This window comes from Loxodonta africana, chromosome 2, assembly GCF_030014295.1.
Source record: "Loxodonta africana isolate mLoxAfr1 chromosome 2, mLoxAfr1.hap2, whole genome shotgun sequence".
Taxonomy (NCBI): Eukaryota; Metazoa; Chordata; class Mammalia; order Proboscidea; family Elephantidae; genus Loxodonta; species Loxodonta africana.
Window position 1 is genome coordinate 195,677,693 of NC_087343.1, and position 14,477 is coordinate 195,692,169.

General features: G+C 42.4%; 1 protein-coding gene across 2 annotated transcripts in view; it reads left to right on the forward strand.

Moving 5' to 3' along the window:
* The first annotated feature begins 1,905 nt into the window (after nucleotides 1-1,905).
* Nucleotides 1,906-14,477, forward strand: part of FAF2 (Fas associated factor family member 2) — a 78,566-nt gene continuing 65,994 nt past the window's right edge. The window contains exon 1 of one of the 2 annotated variants that reach the window (XM_003404678.4): nucleotides 1,906-2,150. In XM_003404678.4, the coding sequence (XP_003404726.1) occupies nucleotides 2,088-2,150 (63 nt within the window). In that variant the 5' untranslated portion in view covers nucleotides 1,906-2,087. Of the gene's footprint in view, nucleotides 2,896-14,477 lie in introns of both variants that reach the window. The other variant, XM_023551688.2, reaches the window with a different exon arrangement.

A 14,477-nucleotide genomic window follows, 5' to 3' on the forward strand; every position in this document is an offset into this window, starting at 1 on the left:
ATCTGGAGTCTTAAACTCTAGCAAGCTGCCACCTAAGATGCATCAATTGGTCTCAACCCACCTGGAGCAAAGGAGAATGAAGAACACCAAAGACACAAGGTAATTATGAGCCCAAGAGGCAGAAAGGGCCACATAAAACAGAGACTACATTAGCCTGAGACCAGAACTAGATGGTGCCTGACTACAACCGATGACTGTCCTGACAGGGAACACAACAGAGAACCCCTGAGGGAGCAGGAGAGCAGTGGGATGCAGTCCCCAAATTCTCGTCAAAAGACCAGACTTAATGGTCTGACTGAGACTAGAATGACCCTGGAGGTCATGGTCCCCAGACCTTCTCTTAGCTCAAGGCGGGAACCATTCCCAAAGCCAATTCTTTAGACAGGGATTAGACTGGGCTATGGGATAGACAATGATACTGGTGAACAGTGAGCTTTTTGGATCAAGTAGACAGATGCTACTATGTTGGCATCCCCTCTCTAAAGGGGAGATGAGAGCACAGAAGAGGTCAGAAGCTGGCTGAACGGACATGAAAACAGAGAGTGGAGGGAAGGTGTGTGCTGTCTCATTAGGCGGAGAGCAGTTAGGAGTATGTAGCAAGGTGTTTATAAATTTTTGTATGACTGCCCGACTTGATTTGTAAACTTTCACTTAAAGCACAAAAAAAATTTAAAAAAAAAAAAGAATTCAAAAGATGCATTGCATTGGGAAAATCTGCTGTAAAGGACCTTTTTAAAGTGTTCAAAAGCAAAGATGTCACCTTGAAGACTAAGGTGCACCTAACCCACGCCATAGTATTTTCAATCGCATCATATGCATGTGAAAGCTGGACAATGAATAAGGAAGACCAAAGAAGAATTGATGCCTTTGAATTGTGGTGTTGGCAAAGAATATTGAATATACCATGGAGTGCCAGAAGAACGAACAAATCTGTCTTGGAAGAAGTACAACCAGAATGTTCCTTAGAAGTAAGGATGGTGGGACTGCTCTTAGATACTTTGGACATGTTGTCAGGAGGGATGAGTCCCCAGAGATGGACCTCATGCTTGGCAAAGTACAGGGTCCAACCAGAATGTTCCTTAGAAGCAAGGATGGTGAGACTGCGTCTTAGATACTTTGGACATGTTGTCAGGAGAGATCAGTCCCCAGAGATGGACCTCATGCTTGGCAAAGTACAGGGTCAACGAGGCGGACTGACACAGTGGCTGCAACAACGGGATCAAACATAATGATTTTAAGGATGGCGCAGGACGAGGCAGTGTTTCGTTCTGTTGTGCATAGGGTCGCTATGAGTCAGAACCCACTCAAGGACACCTAACAACTACAACATATTCAGTAGTATACTATATTCTGGCATAGTATATATGCCAGAAGAACAAACAAATGTGTCTTGAAAGAAATACAGCAAGACTGGTTCTTGGAAGCTAGGACGTCAAGACTCATATACTTTGGACATGTTATGAGGAAGGACCAGTCCCTGCAGAAAGACATCAGGCTCGGTAAGAGAGGGTCAGTGAAAAACAGGAAGACTCTCAACAAGAGGGCTACAACAGTGGGCTCGCACATAGCAACGACCTTGAGGATGGCGAAAAACTGGGCAGTGTTTCGTTCTGTTGTCTTTAGGGTCACTATGAGTTGGAACCGACTAGACCGCCCCACGATTTTCCCGAGTTCTTTATGATCTCGGGGATTACGGGAGAATGGGTAGGCCGCAGCTGAAACCGGCCGAGTCACATTCGGGAATTCCCGGAGCTCCTCGAGGCACATTCGGGGGTCTCTCGGCTCTTGCCGATCTATTCAGGAGTCTTAGGTCTTTGGCCCATCCTTTGGTCGCGTACGTCATAGGGACGATTTATAAAAGACGATCCCTCGGCAATTTCCGGAAGTGTTCGGAATCGGCCCGGGAGTGGAGCCCTCTGGCGGCGGGAACTGTCACTCACCACTTCCATCTGGGCTACGGAGAGTCTTCCAACACGCGCAGACGCAGTTGCACACCGGCGGCCGTTCAGACCGGATGTGGTTGCCACTGAGGTCAGTTCCGGCGGGTGACGGTGCGGACGGGTCAGAAGCGTACAGGCGGCGGCAAAATGGCGGCGCCTGAGGAGCGGGATCTAACCCAGGAGCAGACAGAGAAGCTGCTACAGTTTCAGGTAGCAGCGAGCACTCCGTGCGGCAGGTGCCGCCTCGAAATGGGGGGTGGGCCTCTAGAGGAACCCAGAATTCTCTTCAGATTGGGCCCGGCATCCTTCTCAGACCAGCGGGTGTCTCCCTCCCCCCAGACGCCAACTGCCCCGCTTCTCCGGCCCCTGAGCCTGTGTTTGTCGCCGGCCGTTCAGCCATCGCTGCGGCCAGATCCGCCTCTCTCCTGCCCTTTTATCCTCAAAGGATCAGCTTCCCTGATTTTCTTCAGCGGCGCCAGTTCTCAGCCATCCTTCCCAGCGCGGTTACCGGTCGGACCCTCTCAGCCCAACGATTCCTCTGTAGATCCGCCCGAGACGCTTGGTCTCCACCGCAGAGTTGGCTTCAGTTCTGGTCTTTGAAAGCGTCCTACCGGCAGCCCATGTCATTTCCACAAACATTTATCGAGGGGCTCTTGGGTGCCTGGTCCTATCTTGTGAGCTCTGGTGGGGGTGGGGACCCCTAAAGACAGGCCTGGCCCCCGCCCTAGATGTGGGAGGACACCATGTAAGGAGACAGTGTAACATTCTAAGTTATCATCAGTGGCTTCTGACTGAGTTCATTATGCGGGGCTTATTCCTGGACTACCTGTGTTCGACTGGGCTTGAGGAGGGTGGTAACTTGCAGGGGATCTACCTCATTGGAGTGGATGTTAAGAACATATGGCACTGGGCACTTACCTTAGAGCTGTGGAATCTGGTTGAAGGAGGTTACTAGGTGGGTAGCCTTTGCTGTTTGTTTTACTGATGGTTACCAGTCTCCTTACCTCTAAAATGCATATCTTAAAAATGTGTTTATCTCCTGAGGATATTGTGGAAATCAAATGAGTTATGGATGTCAGAGGGCTTTGTAAACTGAAAAATGCATGCAAACATTATTGCTACTGTTAATCATAGCATAGAATTAATTTCCTAATATAGTTCCTAATATAAAATGTGCTGAATATTCACTTATTGAGCAATATTTATCAAGAATCTTAGTGCTCAGGAACTGCTAGGTAGAATTCCATTTATTGAGTATTGACGATAACTGTAAGTACTTAAACATTTTGCATACCTTAGCTCAGTAGGGCAGCTGTATGATGTTGGTACTGTTACAGTCTCTATTTTACCGAAAAGAGATCTCAGGCCTAGGAGGTAACATGCTTAGATACACGACTAGTAAATGGTGGTGCCAGATTCAGAGCCAGGTCCATCTTTGCAGAATCTTTCCTGGGCTCTTGACTTTGTACTGTAAAACCTATATAGGTATCACTCTACAGCAGAGAGAGTAGAATGCAAATGATATGATATTAAGTCTTTGTGCATGTGTGTGAGTGGGTGTGCAAGTTCTCACTTTTCTCCAGTGTCCCTGAGTAGATTTCATTATAATTAATTTTGAAGGTTTTTTTTTTCCTCTTAAATCTAGCAATGGGGTATAGAGAGAAAGATACTATCATAGAAGTTGTTGTTAGCAGCGTTCAAGTCGGTCCCTGACCCGTGGTAACCCCATGTATAACAGAACAACATGATGCGTGGTCCTGCGCCATCCCCATGATTAGTTGGACATTGGACCCTTGGGATCCACAGGGTTTTCACTGGCTGATTTTTCAGAAGTAGATCACCAGGACTTTGTTCCTAGCACATTTTTAGTCTGGAAACTCTGCTGAAACATGTTCAGCATCATGCAAGCCTCCACTGACAGATGGGCGGTGACTGTGCTTGGGATGCATTGGCTGAGAATCAAACCCAAGTTTCCTGCATGGAAGGCAGGAATTCTACCACTGAACCACCACAGCACTGCCCCCACTGTCATAGAAGTAGTTAACATTTAATTGGAGTTTTGATAGAGAGGAGCCTTGGTGGTTCGGCTGTTAACCAGAAGGTTGGTGGTTTGAACCCACCAGCCGCTCCACGGAAGAAAGATGTGGCAGTCTGCTTCTGTAAAGATTTACAGCTTTGGAAATGCTATGGGACAGTAGTGCTATGCCCTATAGGGTCGCTATGAGTCAGAATGGACTCAATGGCAATGGATTTGGAAACAGTTTTTAAGTGGAGGAATTGATAGAGAAAATTAGAGTCAAAGAACGCATAAACATTGGACAATCAGCTTCCACTTCCTGGTAGATCACTAATACCAGTGTTCGTTTAGCTTTAGCAGACCATTATACCCCTTACAGCTCTTCATGCTAAGCCTCCATGTTATTTATTGTTTATGTGTAATGAGATGATGTGAGTTGTAAATCATGATGTGCTTTCTCGTGGATTGGAAGAACATGAGTTTGTGGTCGCATTTCTGAGGTATAGGAACCTCCATTTTGTCGTCAGTGGAAATCCAGATCAGTAAGAGAGGTGGGTAGCAGGTTAAAGTTGCATTGAGATTACTTTATGAACTGGATTTAATGAGCCAAATGCATTTCATATTTATGTATGTGTTCATTGGTGCAGTGGTTAAGCACTCAGCTGCTAACCAAAAGGTCAGCAGTTTGAATCCACTAGCTGCTCCTTGGGAACCTTTTGGGGCAATTCTGGTCTGTCCTGTAGGGTCGCTATGAGTTGGAATCAACTCAACAGCAACGAGTTTGGCTTTTTGGTTTGTGTTCTTTAAGCGATCTCCAAGTCAGATTCATCATCCAGATTACCATTAAACATTCTTTGAAATTTACTAGGTGTCAAGAATTACCAGATAGTTGATATACTTTGACTCTTTTAACTTAATAGCTCTGTAAAAAGTTAACCCCTGCTAATTTTATTCATAAGGAAACTGAAGTTCTAAGAGGTGAAAAAATTTGCTCATGTAGCAAGTAGCAAAGATTTAGAAATCAGTATATACAAATAAGTATTCTACGAGATATTAGTGCTCCTGGTGTCATATGGTATGAAAAAAGTGCTGTGAGAGTAATTACAGGAGGAGAGAAGAAGGATGGCTTAGTAGTTACCATTTATTATCTACTATGTTCTAGGCATGATGCTAGATAATTTATAACCATTGTGTTTAAATCCTCTCCATAGCCCTGTAAAGAACAGTAGGTTATATGCTTGGCTTCCAGGTGAGGAAACAGATCTATAGAAATATTTGCTGAAGGTCTTTAAGCTCTTAAGTAGTCAAGGTGGAATTAGAATTCTAGTGGGTCTGGATCTGGACTTCATAGCCAGACTCTTGTTACTTTAAAGAATGAGTGCAGTTTCAACAAGTGGTGGGCAGGAGGATGTCCAAAGCTGAGTAAACACACAAGGTATGGAGAGGGTAAAATGTGGAGTGTAAATGTTTTGATGGGTTTAGAGAATTGGGTGTGGAAAATAAGACTGAAAAGGTAAGTTAGAGCCAGATTTTAGAAGCCTTTCAAAGCTATGCACAATGGTTTAAATTTTAATCTGTAGGCGTGGAGAGCCATCTGAGGTTTTTTTCAGCTAGGTTGTGACATAAGTCTAGGTTTCAGATTTGCTTCATTAACAATGTGGAGTATGGAGTATGTGTTTGGAATCTCCACAGAGGTCAGTACGGGAACAGGCTGACACTTGGCCAGGAGCTGGTTCTCAGTATGTTGCCTCATTTAATGTATTGTAATTAGTGAAAGTAAAATATTTTAAGATATCTCAGGTTTTCTCTGTTTTGCTTTTGTGTGTGTGTGTGTGTGTGAGACACAGGAGTTGATTGGACCTCCTTAGGACATATTTATTGTGCCTCCCAGTCCACTGATGTCTTCTAAGATTTTTCTCTAGTTATCCTTTTATGCTGTTTATTTTGGAACCAGTTGAGTATGAATAAGTAATGCAGCAAGAAGAGGAACATGGATTTTAAGAGCTACTGCGGGTATATGGAAGGTTACTTACTGATCCAGTTGGCTCCAGAATAAATTTGCCCATCCATTTTCCCAAATTTTACTATGTAACAGACTGACTTAACCATACCTGTTCCTGAGGAGTTGATTCTGACTCATAACGACCCTACAGGACAGAGTAGAACTACCTGTTGGGTTTACAAGGAGTAGCTGGTGGATTCGAACTGCCAACCTTTTGGTTATCAGCCAAACACTTAACCACTACACTACCAGGGCCCCTCACAGACTCTCTTAGTGCCCTGGTTTACTGCGTCTGGATTGCTGTTTGAGCACCTGAAGAAGGATGACCTGGGCAGAGAGAGAAGGGACTAAAGGAGCTTTGTGTGACTATTTGAAGGAAAAACAATCCCTTTTCTGCTTGTACAAGAGTAAGAACTTCTTTACTTTTCAGTGGATATCAGGGTATGAGCCTTGTTCTCTTAAAGTATAGGAATTTAAGCCTGAACTCTGGGCTGTAGAATGAAGTTTACAACTAAGTTTGAAATTTTCCCTTTTGGCTCCATCTGACTTTTTATTACCTAAAAAGGTGGAGGGTGGCAGAGAGGGAATACATGGTGCTTTTTGTTCGTGTGTTTTTTAAAAACAAAATCAGAGTGTTCTGCAGTTTTTGCCAGGAAATTTGGTATTGCGGAGAAAACATGAGGTTTGAAACTCCAGGCAAACGTGAATTAGCCTTCTAACCTAAGTTCTGGTGAGTTATGAGTGAGACGTTAGGCACCTGCTCACTTTTTTGTGCTTCTTCCCTAATCTATAAAATCAGAGTTTAAAAAAAACCCGTTACCTTCGAGTCGATTCCAACTCATAGTAACCCTATAGGACAGGGTAGAAATGGCCCATAGAGTTTCCAAGGAGCGCTTGGTGGATTCAAACTGCCAGCCTTTTGGCCAGCAGCCGTAGCACTTAACCACTACACCACCAGGGTTTCATTATATAATCAGAGTATCATTATATAATTCACAGCATTCTTTTTTTTTTTTTCTGAGAAATCTACCAAGTAATGCATGCTACATGCAGTTCTATAAAAAAGTAGTTAAATCTTATTCCCCTCATCCTAATTCCAGGTTTGTTGTATATCCTTGTATGCTTCTTTCTTCTGCATATACAGACATACAAGCACTTAATGTAGATGTTCTCTTAACCTAACCTTCATTTAACTGAGTAGTTGGAAAAGATGCTGTCTGTTCCCCAAGGTCTACTCTGTAATGTCCCCAGATATTTCTGTTCCCACCAGTTGAGTCATACTCTTGATAAGAGTCGGTTGTGTTTGCTTTCAAACTGGTGTGTGTTGTTTATATTTTGTCATATAAATTTAATTAAATATTACGTAAATGAATAAAATACTAGTGCAAAAAGGTTTTATCTGAAAACTAAATGCTCTGGGAAGGTCCTGTAGGGGCAAGTTGCATTAAAAATTGCTATTCAGTTGCTGTGAGCAAGATAAGTATAAATGCCTTTGGGAAAAATTCAGATACAGAATTTTTGGTACTCGTTGTTTGGCAAGTATTTGGGGTTTTACTCAAAGAAATTGAATGAGTATCTTATGAACGTGGTTTATGGTAGAAGGATTTCAAGGAATGCCAGAATGCCAGTGGACCCATTCCCAAAAGAAAAGGCTAGGCTTTCATCAAAAGATTGCTGCACAAATGCGTATGTTTTATGTTGAAATGAAATGTAATGCATTTTCTTCTTTACTTTAAGTGACTTTTAAGTTAATTGATCAATTATGGGTCCCATTCTTATTGAATAAGAGGTCTTCTGCTGTCTTTGTCTTGTACAGATAGGATCATATTATACTTAAAGTCAACATAGTCTGACTGATTGGAATAAGGCTATCTGCATTTGAATCCTGGCTTTTCCAGTTACTGACTTTGTGACTTTAGGCAAATTACTTAAACCTCTCTGTGCCTTAGTTCCTTCATCTATAAAATGGGACTAATAATATTTTTTCACAGGGTTGTTTTGATGATTAAATATTAATATCTCTGTTTCATCAAAGAGGATATCCAGCAAGCACATGAAAAGATGCTGAATATTATTAGCCGTTAAACCCTTTTGCCGTTGAGTCGATTCCAACTCATAGTGACCATATAGGACAGAGTAGAACTGCCTCATTGGGTTTCTAAGACTGTAATCTTTATGGAAGCAGACTACCACATCTTTCTTCCGCAGAGCAGCTGGTAGAGTCGAACTGCCCACAGTTAGCAGCCAAGCTATTAAACACTGTGCCGCCAGGGTTTCCGTTAGCCATTCCAAAACCCAAACCCATTGCTGTCAAGTCAGTTCGAATTTAAAATCTTTATGGAAGCAGACTGCTGCATCCTTCTTCCTTGGAGCAGGTGGTGGGCTCAAACTGACTTTTTGGTTATCAGCTGAGCACTTTTAACCACTGTGCCACCCGGCTCCATTAGCCGTTAAACCAAAAAAAAAAAAACATTGCCATCAAGTCAATTCCAACTTATAGCACCCCTATAGGACAGAGTAGCACTGCCCCATAGGGTTTCCAAGGAGCAGTTGGTAGACTTGGGCCACTGAGCTTTTGGTTAGCAGCTATAGCTCTTAACCACTGTGCCACCAGGGCTCCCCATTAGCCATGAGGGAGATGCAAATCAAAATCGCAACGCGATAACACCTCATCCCCTTTAGAATGACAGTGATCAAAAATAACAAAAAACAACAGGTGTTGGCGGGGTTGTGGACAAACTGCGACCCTCATCCGTTGTTGGTGGGAACATAAAAGGGTGCAGCCACTGTGAAGAACAATATGGCAGTTCTTCAAAGAGTAAAACATAAAACTACCATATGACCCAGCAGTCCCTAGGTATATATCCTGAGAAGTCAAAGCAGGAGTGCGTACAGAAACCTGTACACCAATGTTCATTGCAGCAGTAGCCAAAAGGTAGAAACGACCTGAATGTCCATTAACAGATAAATGGATAAACAAAATTTGGTATGTACATACGCACATACTTAGCCATGAAGGCAGATGAAGTCCTAATGCACGCCACAACATGAATGAACCTAGAAAACACTGCTGAGCGACATTCATCAGTGGCAAAAGTACAAATGTTGTATGATCTCACTTATATGAAATCAGCAAATATATAAAAATCAAAGATGATTAGTGGTTACCAGAGGTAGGAGGGAGGGGGAAAGAAGGAGTTTTGCTTTGGAGGCATCGAGTTTATGTTAATGGTGGTGGAATGATTTGGAAACGGATAGTGATAAAGGTTGCACATCATGAAGAAAGTAATCAATGTCACCGAATCATACATGTGGAAGTTGTTGAATTGGTGAAGGTTTAGTTGTGTATATTTTTGCCACACACACAAAAAAATGTTGCTATAGCTAAAGCACTGGCAAATATTAAGCACTTGAATGTTAAGCATTATTATTTCTAGTTTTTTAAATGATGATGGACAATCAGGTGGTTTTAAGTTTTTTGGTATTATTATACAAATAGTATTACAGGTAATATCCTTGTACATAAAGGTTTATTCCATTCTCAGTCAGCTCTTGTTTATTCAACACCTACTATGTGCTAGTTAAACTTCTAGGCCCAGGATACAGCAGTACATTAAACATAATTCTTACCCTTGTGAAGCTCACATTCTAGTGGAAGGAGACATGGGAGAGTCAAAATAAGTAAGTGAAATATATGGTAAATGTTGATAAATGCTATGGAGAAAAATAAATATGGAATGTGTGGAGGAAGAGGGATTCATTTTAAATAATATTAAATTAAATAGGATTATCAAGAGAAGGCCTCACTGAGAAAGTGTCATTTGGGTGAAAACCTATAGGAAATAAGGAAGCAAATCGTGGCTATCTGGGGGAAGAGGCATGCAAAAGTCGAGGCATAGTCAAGTGTGACCTAGTCCAGGAATGGCAAGGAGACCAGTGTCCCTAGAATCAAGAGTAAAGAGGAAAGCAGTAGGAGATAGAAGTGAAGGTAGGTAGAAGACCTGGTAGACCATTAAGGATTTTTTTATATATATATACTTTAGTTGAAGGCTTACAGAGCAAATTCATTTCTCATTAAAGAATCCACATACTGTTTTGTGACATTGGTTGCCAGCCCCATGACATGTCGTCACTCTCGTCTTCTCTGACTTGGGTTCTCTTTTACCAGCTTTCCTGTCCCCTCCTGCCTTCTTGTCCTTGCCCCTGAGCTGGTGTGTCCCTTTAGTCTCATTTTGTTTTATGGGCCTGTCTGATCTTTGGCTGAAGGGTGAACCTCAGGAGTGACTTCAGTATTGGGTTAAAAGGGTGTCTGGGGACCATGCTCTTGGGGTTTCTCCAGTCTCTTGCAGACTAGTAAGTCTAGTCTTTTTTTGTGAGTTAGAATTTTGCTGTACATTTTCCTCCAGCTCTGTCTGGGGCCACCTTCTATTGTAATCCCTGTCAGAGCAGTCAGTGGTAGTAGCCGGGCACCATCTAGTTTTGCTGGACTCAGTCTGATGGAGGCTGTGGTAGTTGTGGTCCATTAGCCCTTTGGACTAATCTTTCCCTTATATCTTTGGTTTTCTTCATTCTTTCTTGCTCCAGACAGGGTGAGACCAGGAGAGTGTCTTAGATGACCACTCACAAGATATTAAGACCCCAGACGCTACTCACCAAAGTAGGATGTAGAACATTTTCTTTCTTTTTTTTTGAAGGATGATGCTTGTCTTTATTAAGAAGCAGGAAGAAATGACATTGGGAAGAGCACTCGGGTGGCAGAATCATCTGTGAAACAAAACACAGGATCTGAAACAAACATGCCCACTGCCCCCACCCCCAAGCTATGTGGAAGGTGGTCACAATGCTGTCAACAATCCTGGCCTGGCATGCTTCCCTTCCTTCCCTTGGCCTTCAGGGTACTAGGAGATCCCTGCCATCAATCTTCCTTACCACCCCGACCCTGGACGGCTCCTGTCTAGTCTTACTCCCCTCCCTCAGGACCGCCCCTTTCTCAGCCTGTGTGATTGTGCCCCAGGACTCCCCTTTTTCTCACTGGTCATATTTCCCTTAGAACATTTCTTTATAAACTGTTAAGTCAGTTGAGCTAGATGTCCCTCGAGAAGACCATTAAGGATTTTTGGTGTTAACTCTGAGGTAAGGAGGGTAGCCATGGGAGGATTTTGAGTACAGTAACGGCATGATTTGATTCATGATTTAATAGGACCACTCTGGCTGTTTTGAAGATAGCCTGAAAGGAGATAAAAGAGGAAGTAGGGAAATCAAGTCGGAGTCCCTGGGTGGGTTAAGCACACAACTGTTAACCAAAAGGCTGGCAGGTAAGATCTACCCAGAGGTGCCTTGGAAGAAAGGCTTGGTGTTTGTTTCTGAGAGAGCATAGCCATTGAAAAACCTAGAGTACAGCTCTACTCTGAAACATGTAGGGTTGCCTTGAGTCGGAATCAGCTCTGTGATAACTGGTTTCGTTTGATTTTGTTAGGGAAACCAGTTACAGTTTTTTTGGCTTTGTAAAGTTAATTTTTAATTTACATGCAAAGAAATGCACTCTTTCTGGTGCTTAGGTCTGTGGTTTCTGACAAACGGAAAGAGTCACGTAACCATCACTAGAAGCAGGGTACAGAGTAGTTCCACCCATGCCCCAAATTTCCTCCAGCTGCCTTTTGTGGTCCTGCCGCTCTGTTCTCTGTCTCTACACTTTGGCCTTTTCCCAGAATGTCAGAGAAATGAAACACTGCTGTGTGTTACCTTTTGAATCTGGCTTTTTTCACATAGTACAGTGTGTTTGAGATCCATCTCTGCTGCTGCCTGTATCAATAGTCCATTCCGTTTGTTACTGAGTCGTATTCCGTTTTATGGGTGCACCACAGCTTGCTCATCCCAGTGGAGGACATTTTGGTTGTTTTTAGGTTTTGGCAATTACAAATAAAGCTGTTGTAAACGTTCACGCACAGAGTTTTCTGTGGACATAGGTTTTCATTCTGTTGGACAAGTCCTAGGAGTAGCTTGTTGGATTGTATAGTAAGCATATGATTAACTTGATCAGGAACTGCCAAACTGTTCCCCAATGTGGTTGTCCTGTTTTGCATCCCTACCAACAATGCATGAGAGTTCCGCTTCTGTCTTCATGCCAGCACTTGATATTATCAATTTTAAAAAAATTTAGTCATTTTAATAAGTGTATACTGGTATCTCACTGTGGTTTTGATTGGCATTTTCTTTTAATTTTTTTTGTGTGTTCTTTAAGTGAAAGTTTACAAATCAAGTGAAAGTTTACAAATCAAGTCAGTCTCACATAACAAAAATTTATATACACCTTGCTATATACTCCTAGTTGCTCTGCCCCTAATGAGAGAGCACACTCCGGAGGTTTTTGCAGTGATTTAGGACCAGGCCGAAGGAGGTGGTAATAGTTGAATTTTAGCTATATTTTTAATGTAAGGGGCCCTGGTGGTGCAGTGGTTAAGAGCTACAGCTACTAACCAAAAGGTTGGCAGTTTGAATCCATCAGCCACTCCTTGGAAACCCCATAGGGCAGTTCTACTCTGTCCTATAGGGTTGTTATTAGTTAGAATCTACTTGAAGGCAACAGGTTTCAAGGTAAAGTGGTTGGATTTTCTGAGGGATTGTACGTAGGATGAGAGGGAAAGGGAGAGATTAAGGATATCTTTAAAATATTTGACCTAAGGACTGGTGGAAGAGTCATTAACTGAGAGGAGGAAAACTGGTAGGAGGAGCACTATTGAGTGTGTGGGTGAGATCAAGAGCTCGGTTTTGGTCATGTGAAGTTTGAGATTTCTATTAGGTATCCAGGTGAAGCTGTTAAGTAGGCAATTGGACATACGAGTCTAGAGTGTAGGAGAATACTATGACTCCAACTCATGACAACCCCATGTGTGTAGAGTAGAACTGTTCCATAAGGCTTTCAAGGCTGTGACCTGGCACCTCTGGGTCAGTTCGAACCAACAGCCTTTGGCTACTGTCAAGCACTTAGCCATTTACACTATTAGGAAGCAAGTATAGGTTTAAAAAAAAAGAATAAGATCAGAGGGCTAAGCCTTGGGCACTTCAGTGTTTAGCTTTCTGAGGATGTAATGAGGGGAGAAGAGTAGTAGGTGAGATAGGAAGAAGTGTCCTAGAAGCCAGTTGAGGTAACTTGAGGAATGAGAACAGACCTTTGGATTTACGTTGTAGAGGTCATTGGTGACCTTAAATAGAAATTTCCTTGGAACGTTGGGAGTGAAATCTTGATTGGAATGAGTTTAAGAGGAAATGAGAGAAATTGGGGATCTCAGCAGGTTTTGCTTTAAAAAGGAAGAAATTGGGCAAAAGCTGGACAGGGGATGAGGGTTTTTTTTTTTTTTTTTAAGAAATCTCAGCATGTTTGTATGCTGATGAGGAAGATACATTAGAGAGAAAACTTTATGCAGAGGAAGGAGAATTGCTATTTCGATATCCTTAAGTAGATGGGAGGAGATGGACCAAGCACACAAGAGGAGGAGTTGGCCTTTGCTGTCAGCACGGATACCTTTGTTCGTAGTAAAAGGAGGGAGTCCCTGGGTGGTGCACAGTATTTACACATTCAGCTGCTGACGGAAAAGTTAGAGGTTCAGAACCACCCAGACGCACCTCGAAAGACTGGCCTGGTGATCTACTGAAAAATCAATCACTGAAAACCTAATGGAGCACAGTTCTACTGTGGCACACACAGGGTTGCTGTGAGTCGGAGTCAGCTTGACAGCAACTGGAACTGGAATAAAAGAAAAGATAGACTATATGGGCACAAATGTAGGTAGGTAGGTTGATGCATTGGTTGGGGCGTGTAATTATTTTATTTTCTCTGTGGAATCCTTTGAAGCACGAAAGTTTTTAATTTTGAAGTCCGGTTTATCTTTTTTCTTTTGTTGCCCTATGCTTTGGGTGTCATATTTACAAAACCATGGCCTAATTCAAGGTAACAAAGATTTATGCCTATGTTTTTTGTTAAGAGTTTTATGATTTTAGCTCTTATTTAGGTTTGTGATGCATTTTTTTTTTTTTTAACTCCCCATCCACTAATCTTTTCTTGTCTCAATGAATTTGCCTATTTTGGATAGTTCATATAAGTGGGATCATATAATATTTGTCTTTTTGTGTCTGGCTTATTTCACTTAATAATGTCTTCAAGATTTATCGACATGGTGGCATGTATTAGTACTTTATTTTTCTTTATAGCTGAATAATTGTATATATATGCCAGGTTCCTGGGTGGTGCAAATGGTTTGCTCTAGGCTACCAACTGAGAAGTTGGAGGTTTGAACCCACCCAGTGGTGCCACAGAAGGGAAGCCTGACCATCTGCTTCTGTAAAGATTACAGCCAAGAAAAGCCTATGGAGCTGTTTTCTCTTCTAACATGTGGGATCACCATGAGTTGGAACTGACTTGATTGTGATGGGCTTGGGGTTTTTTTTTTTTGTTTTGTTTTTGGTGTATATATATACCATATTTTGCTTATCCATCTATTGATGGACACTTGGGATAGTC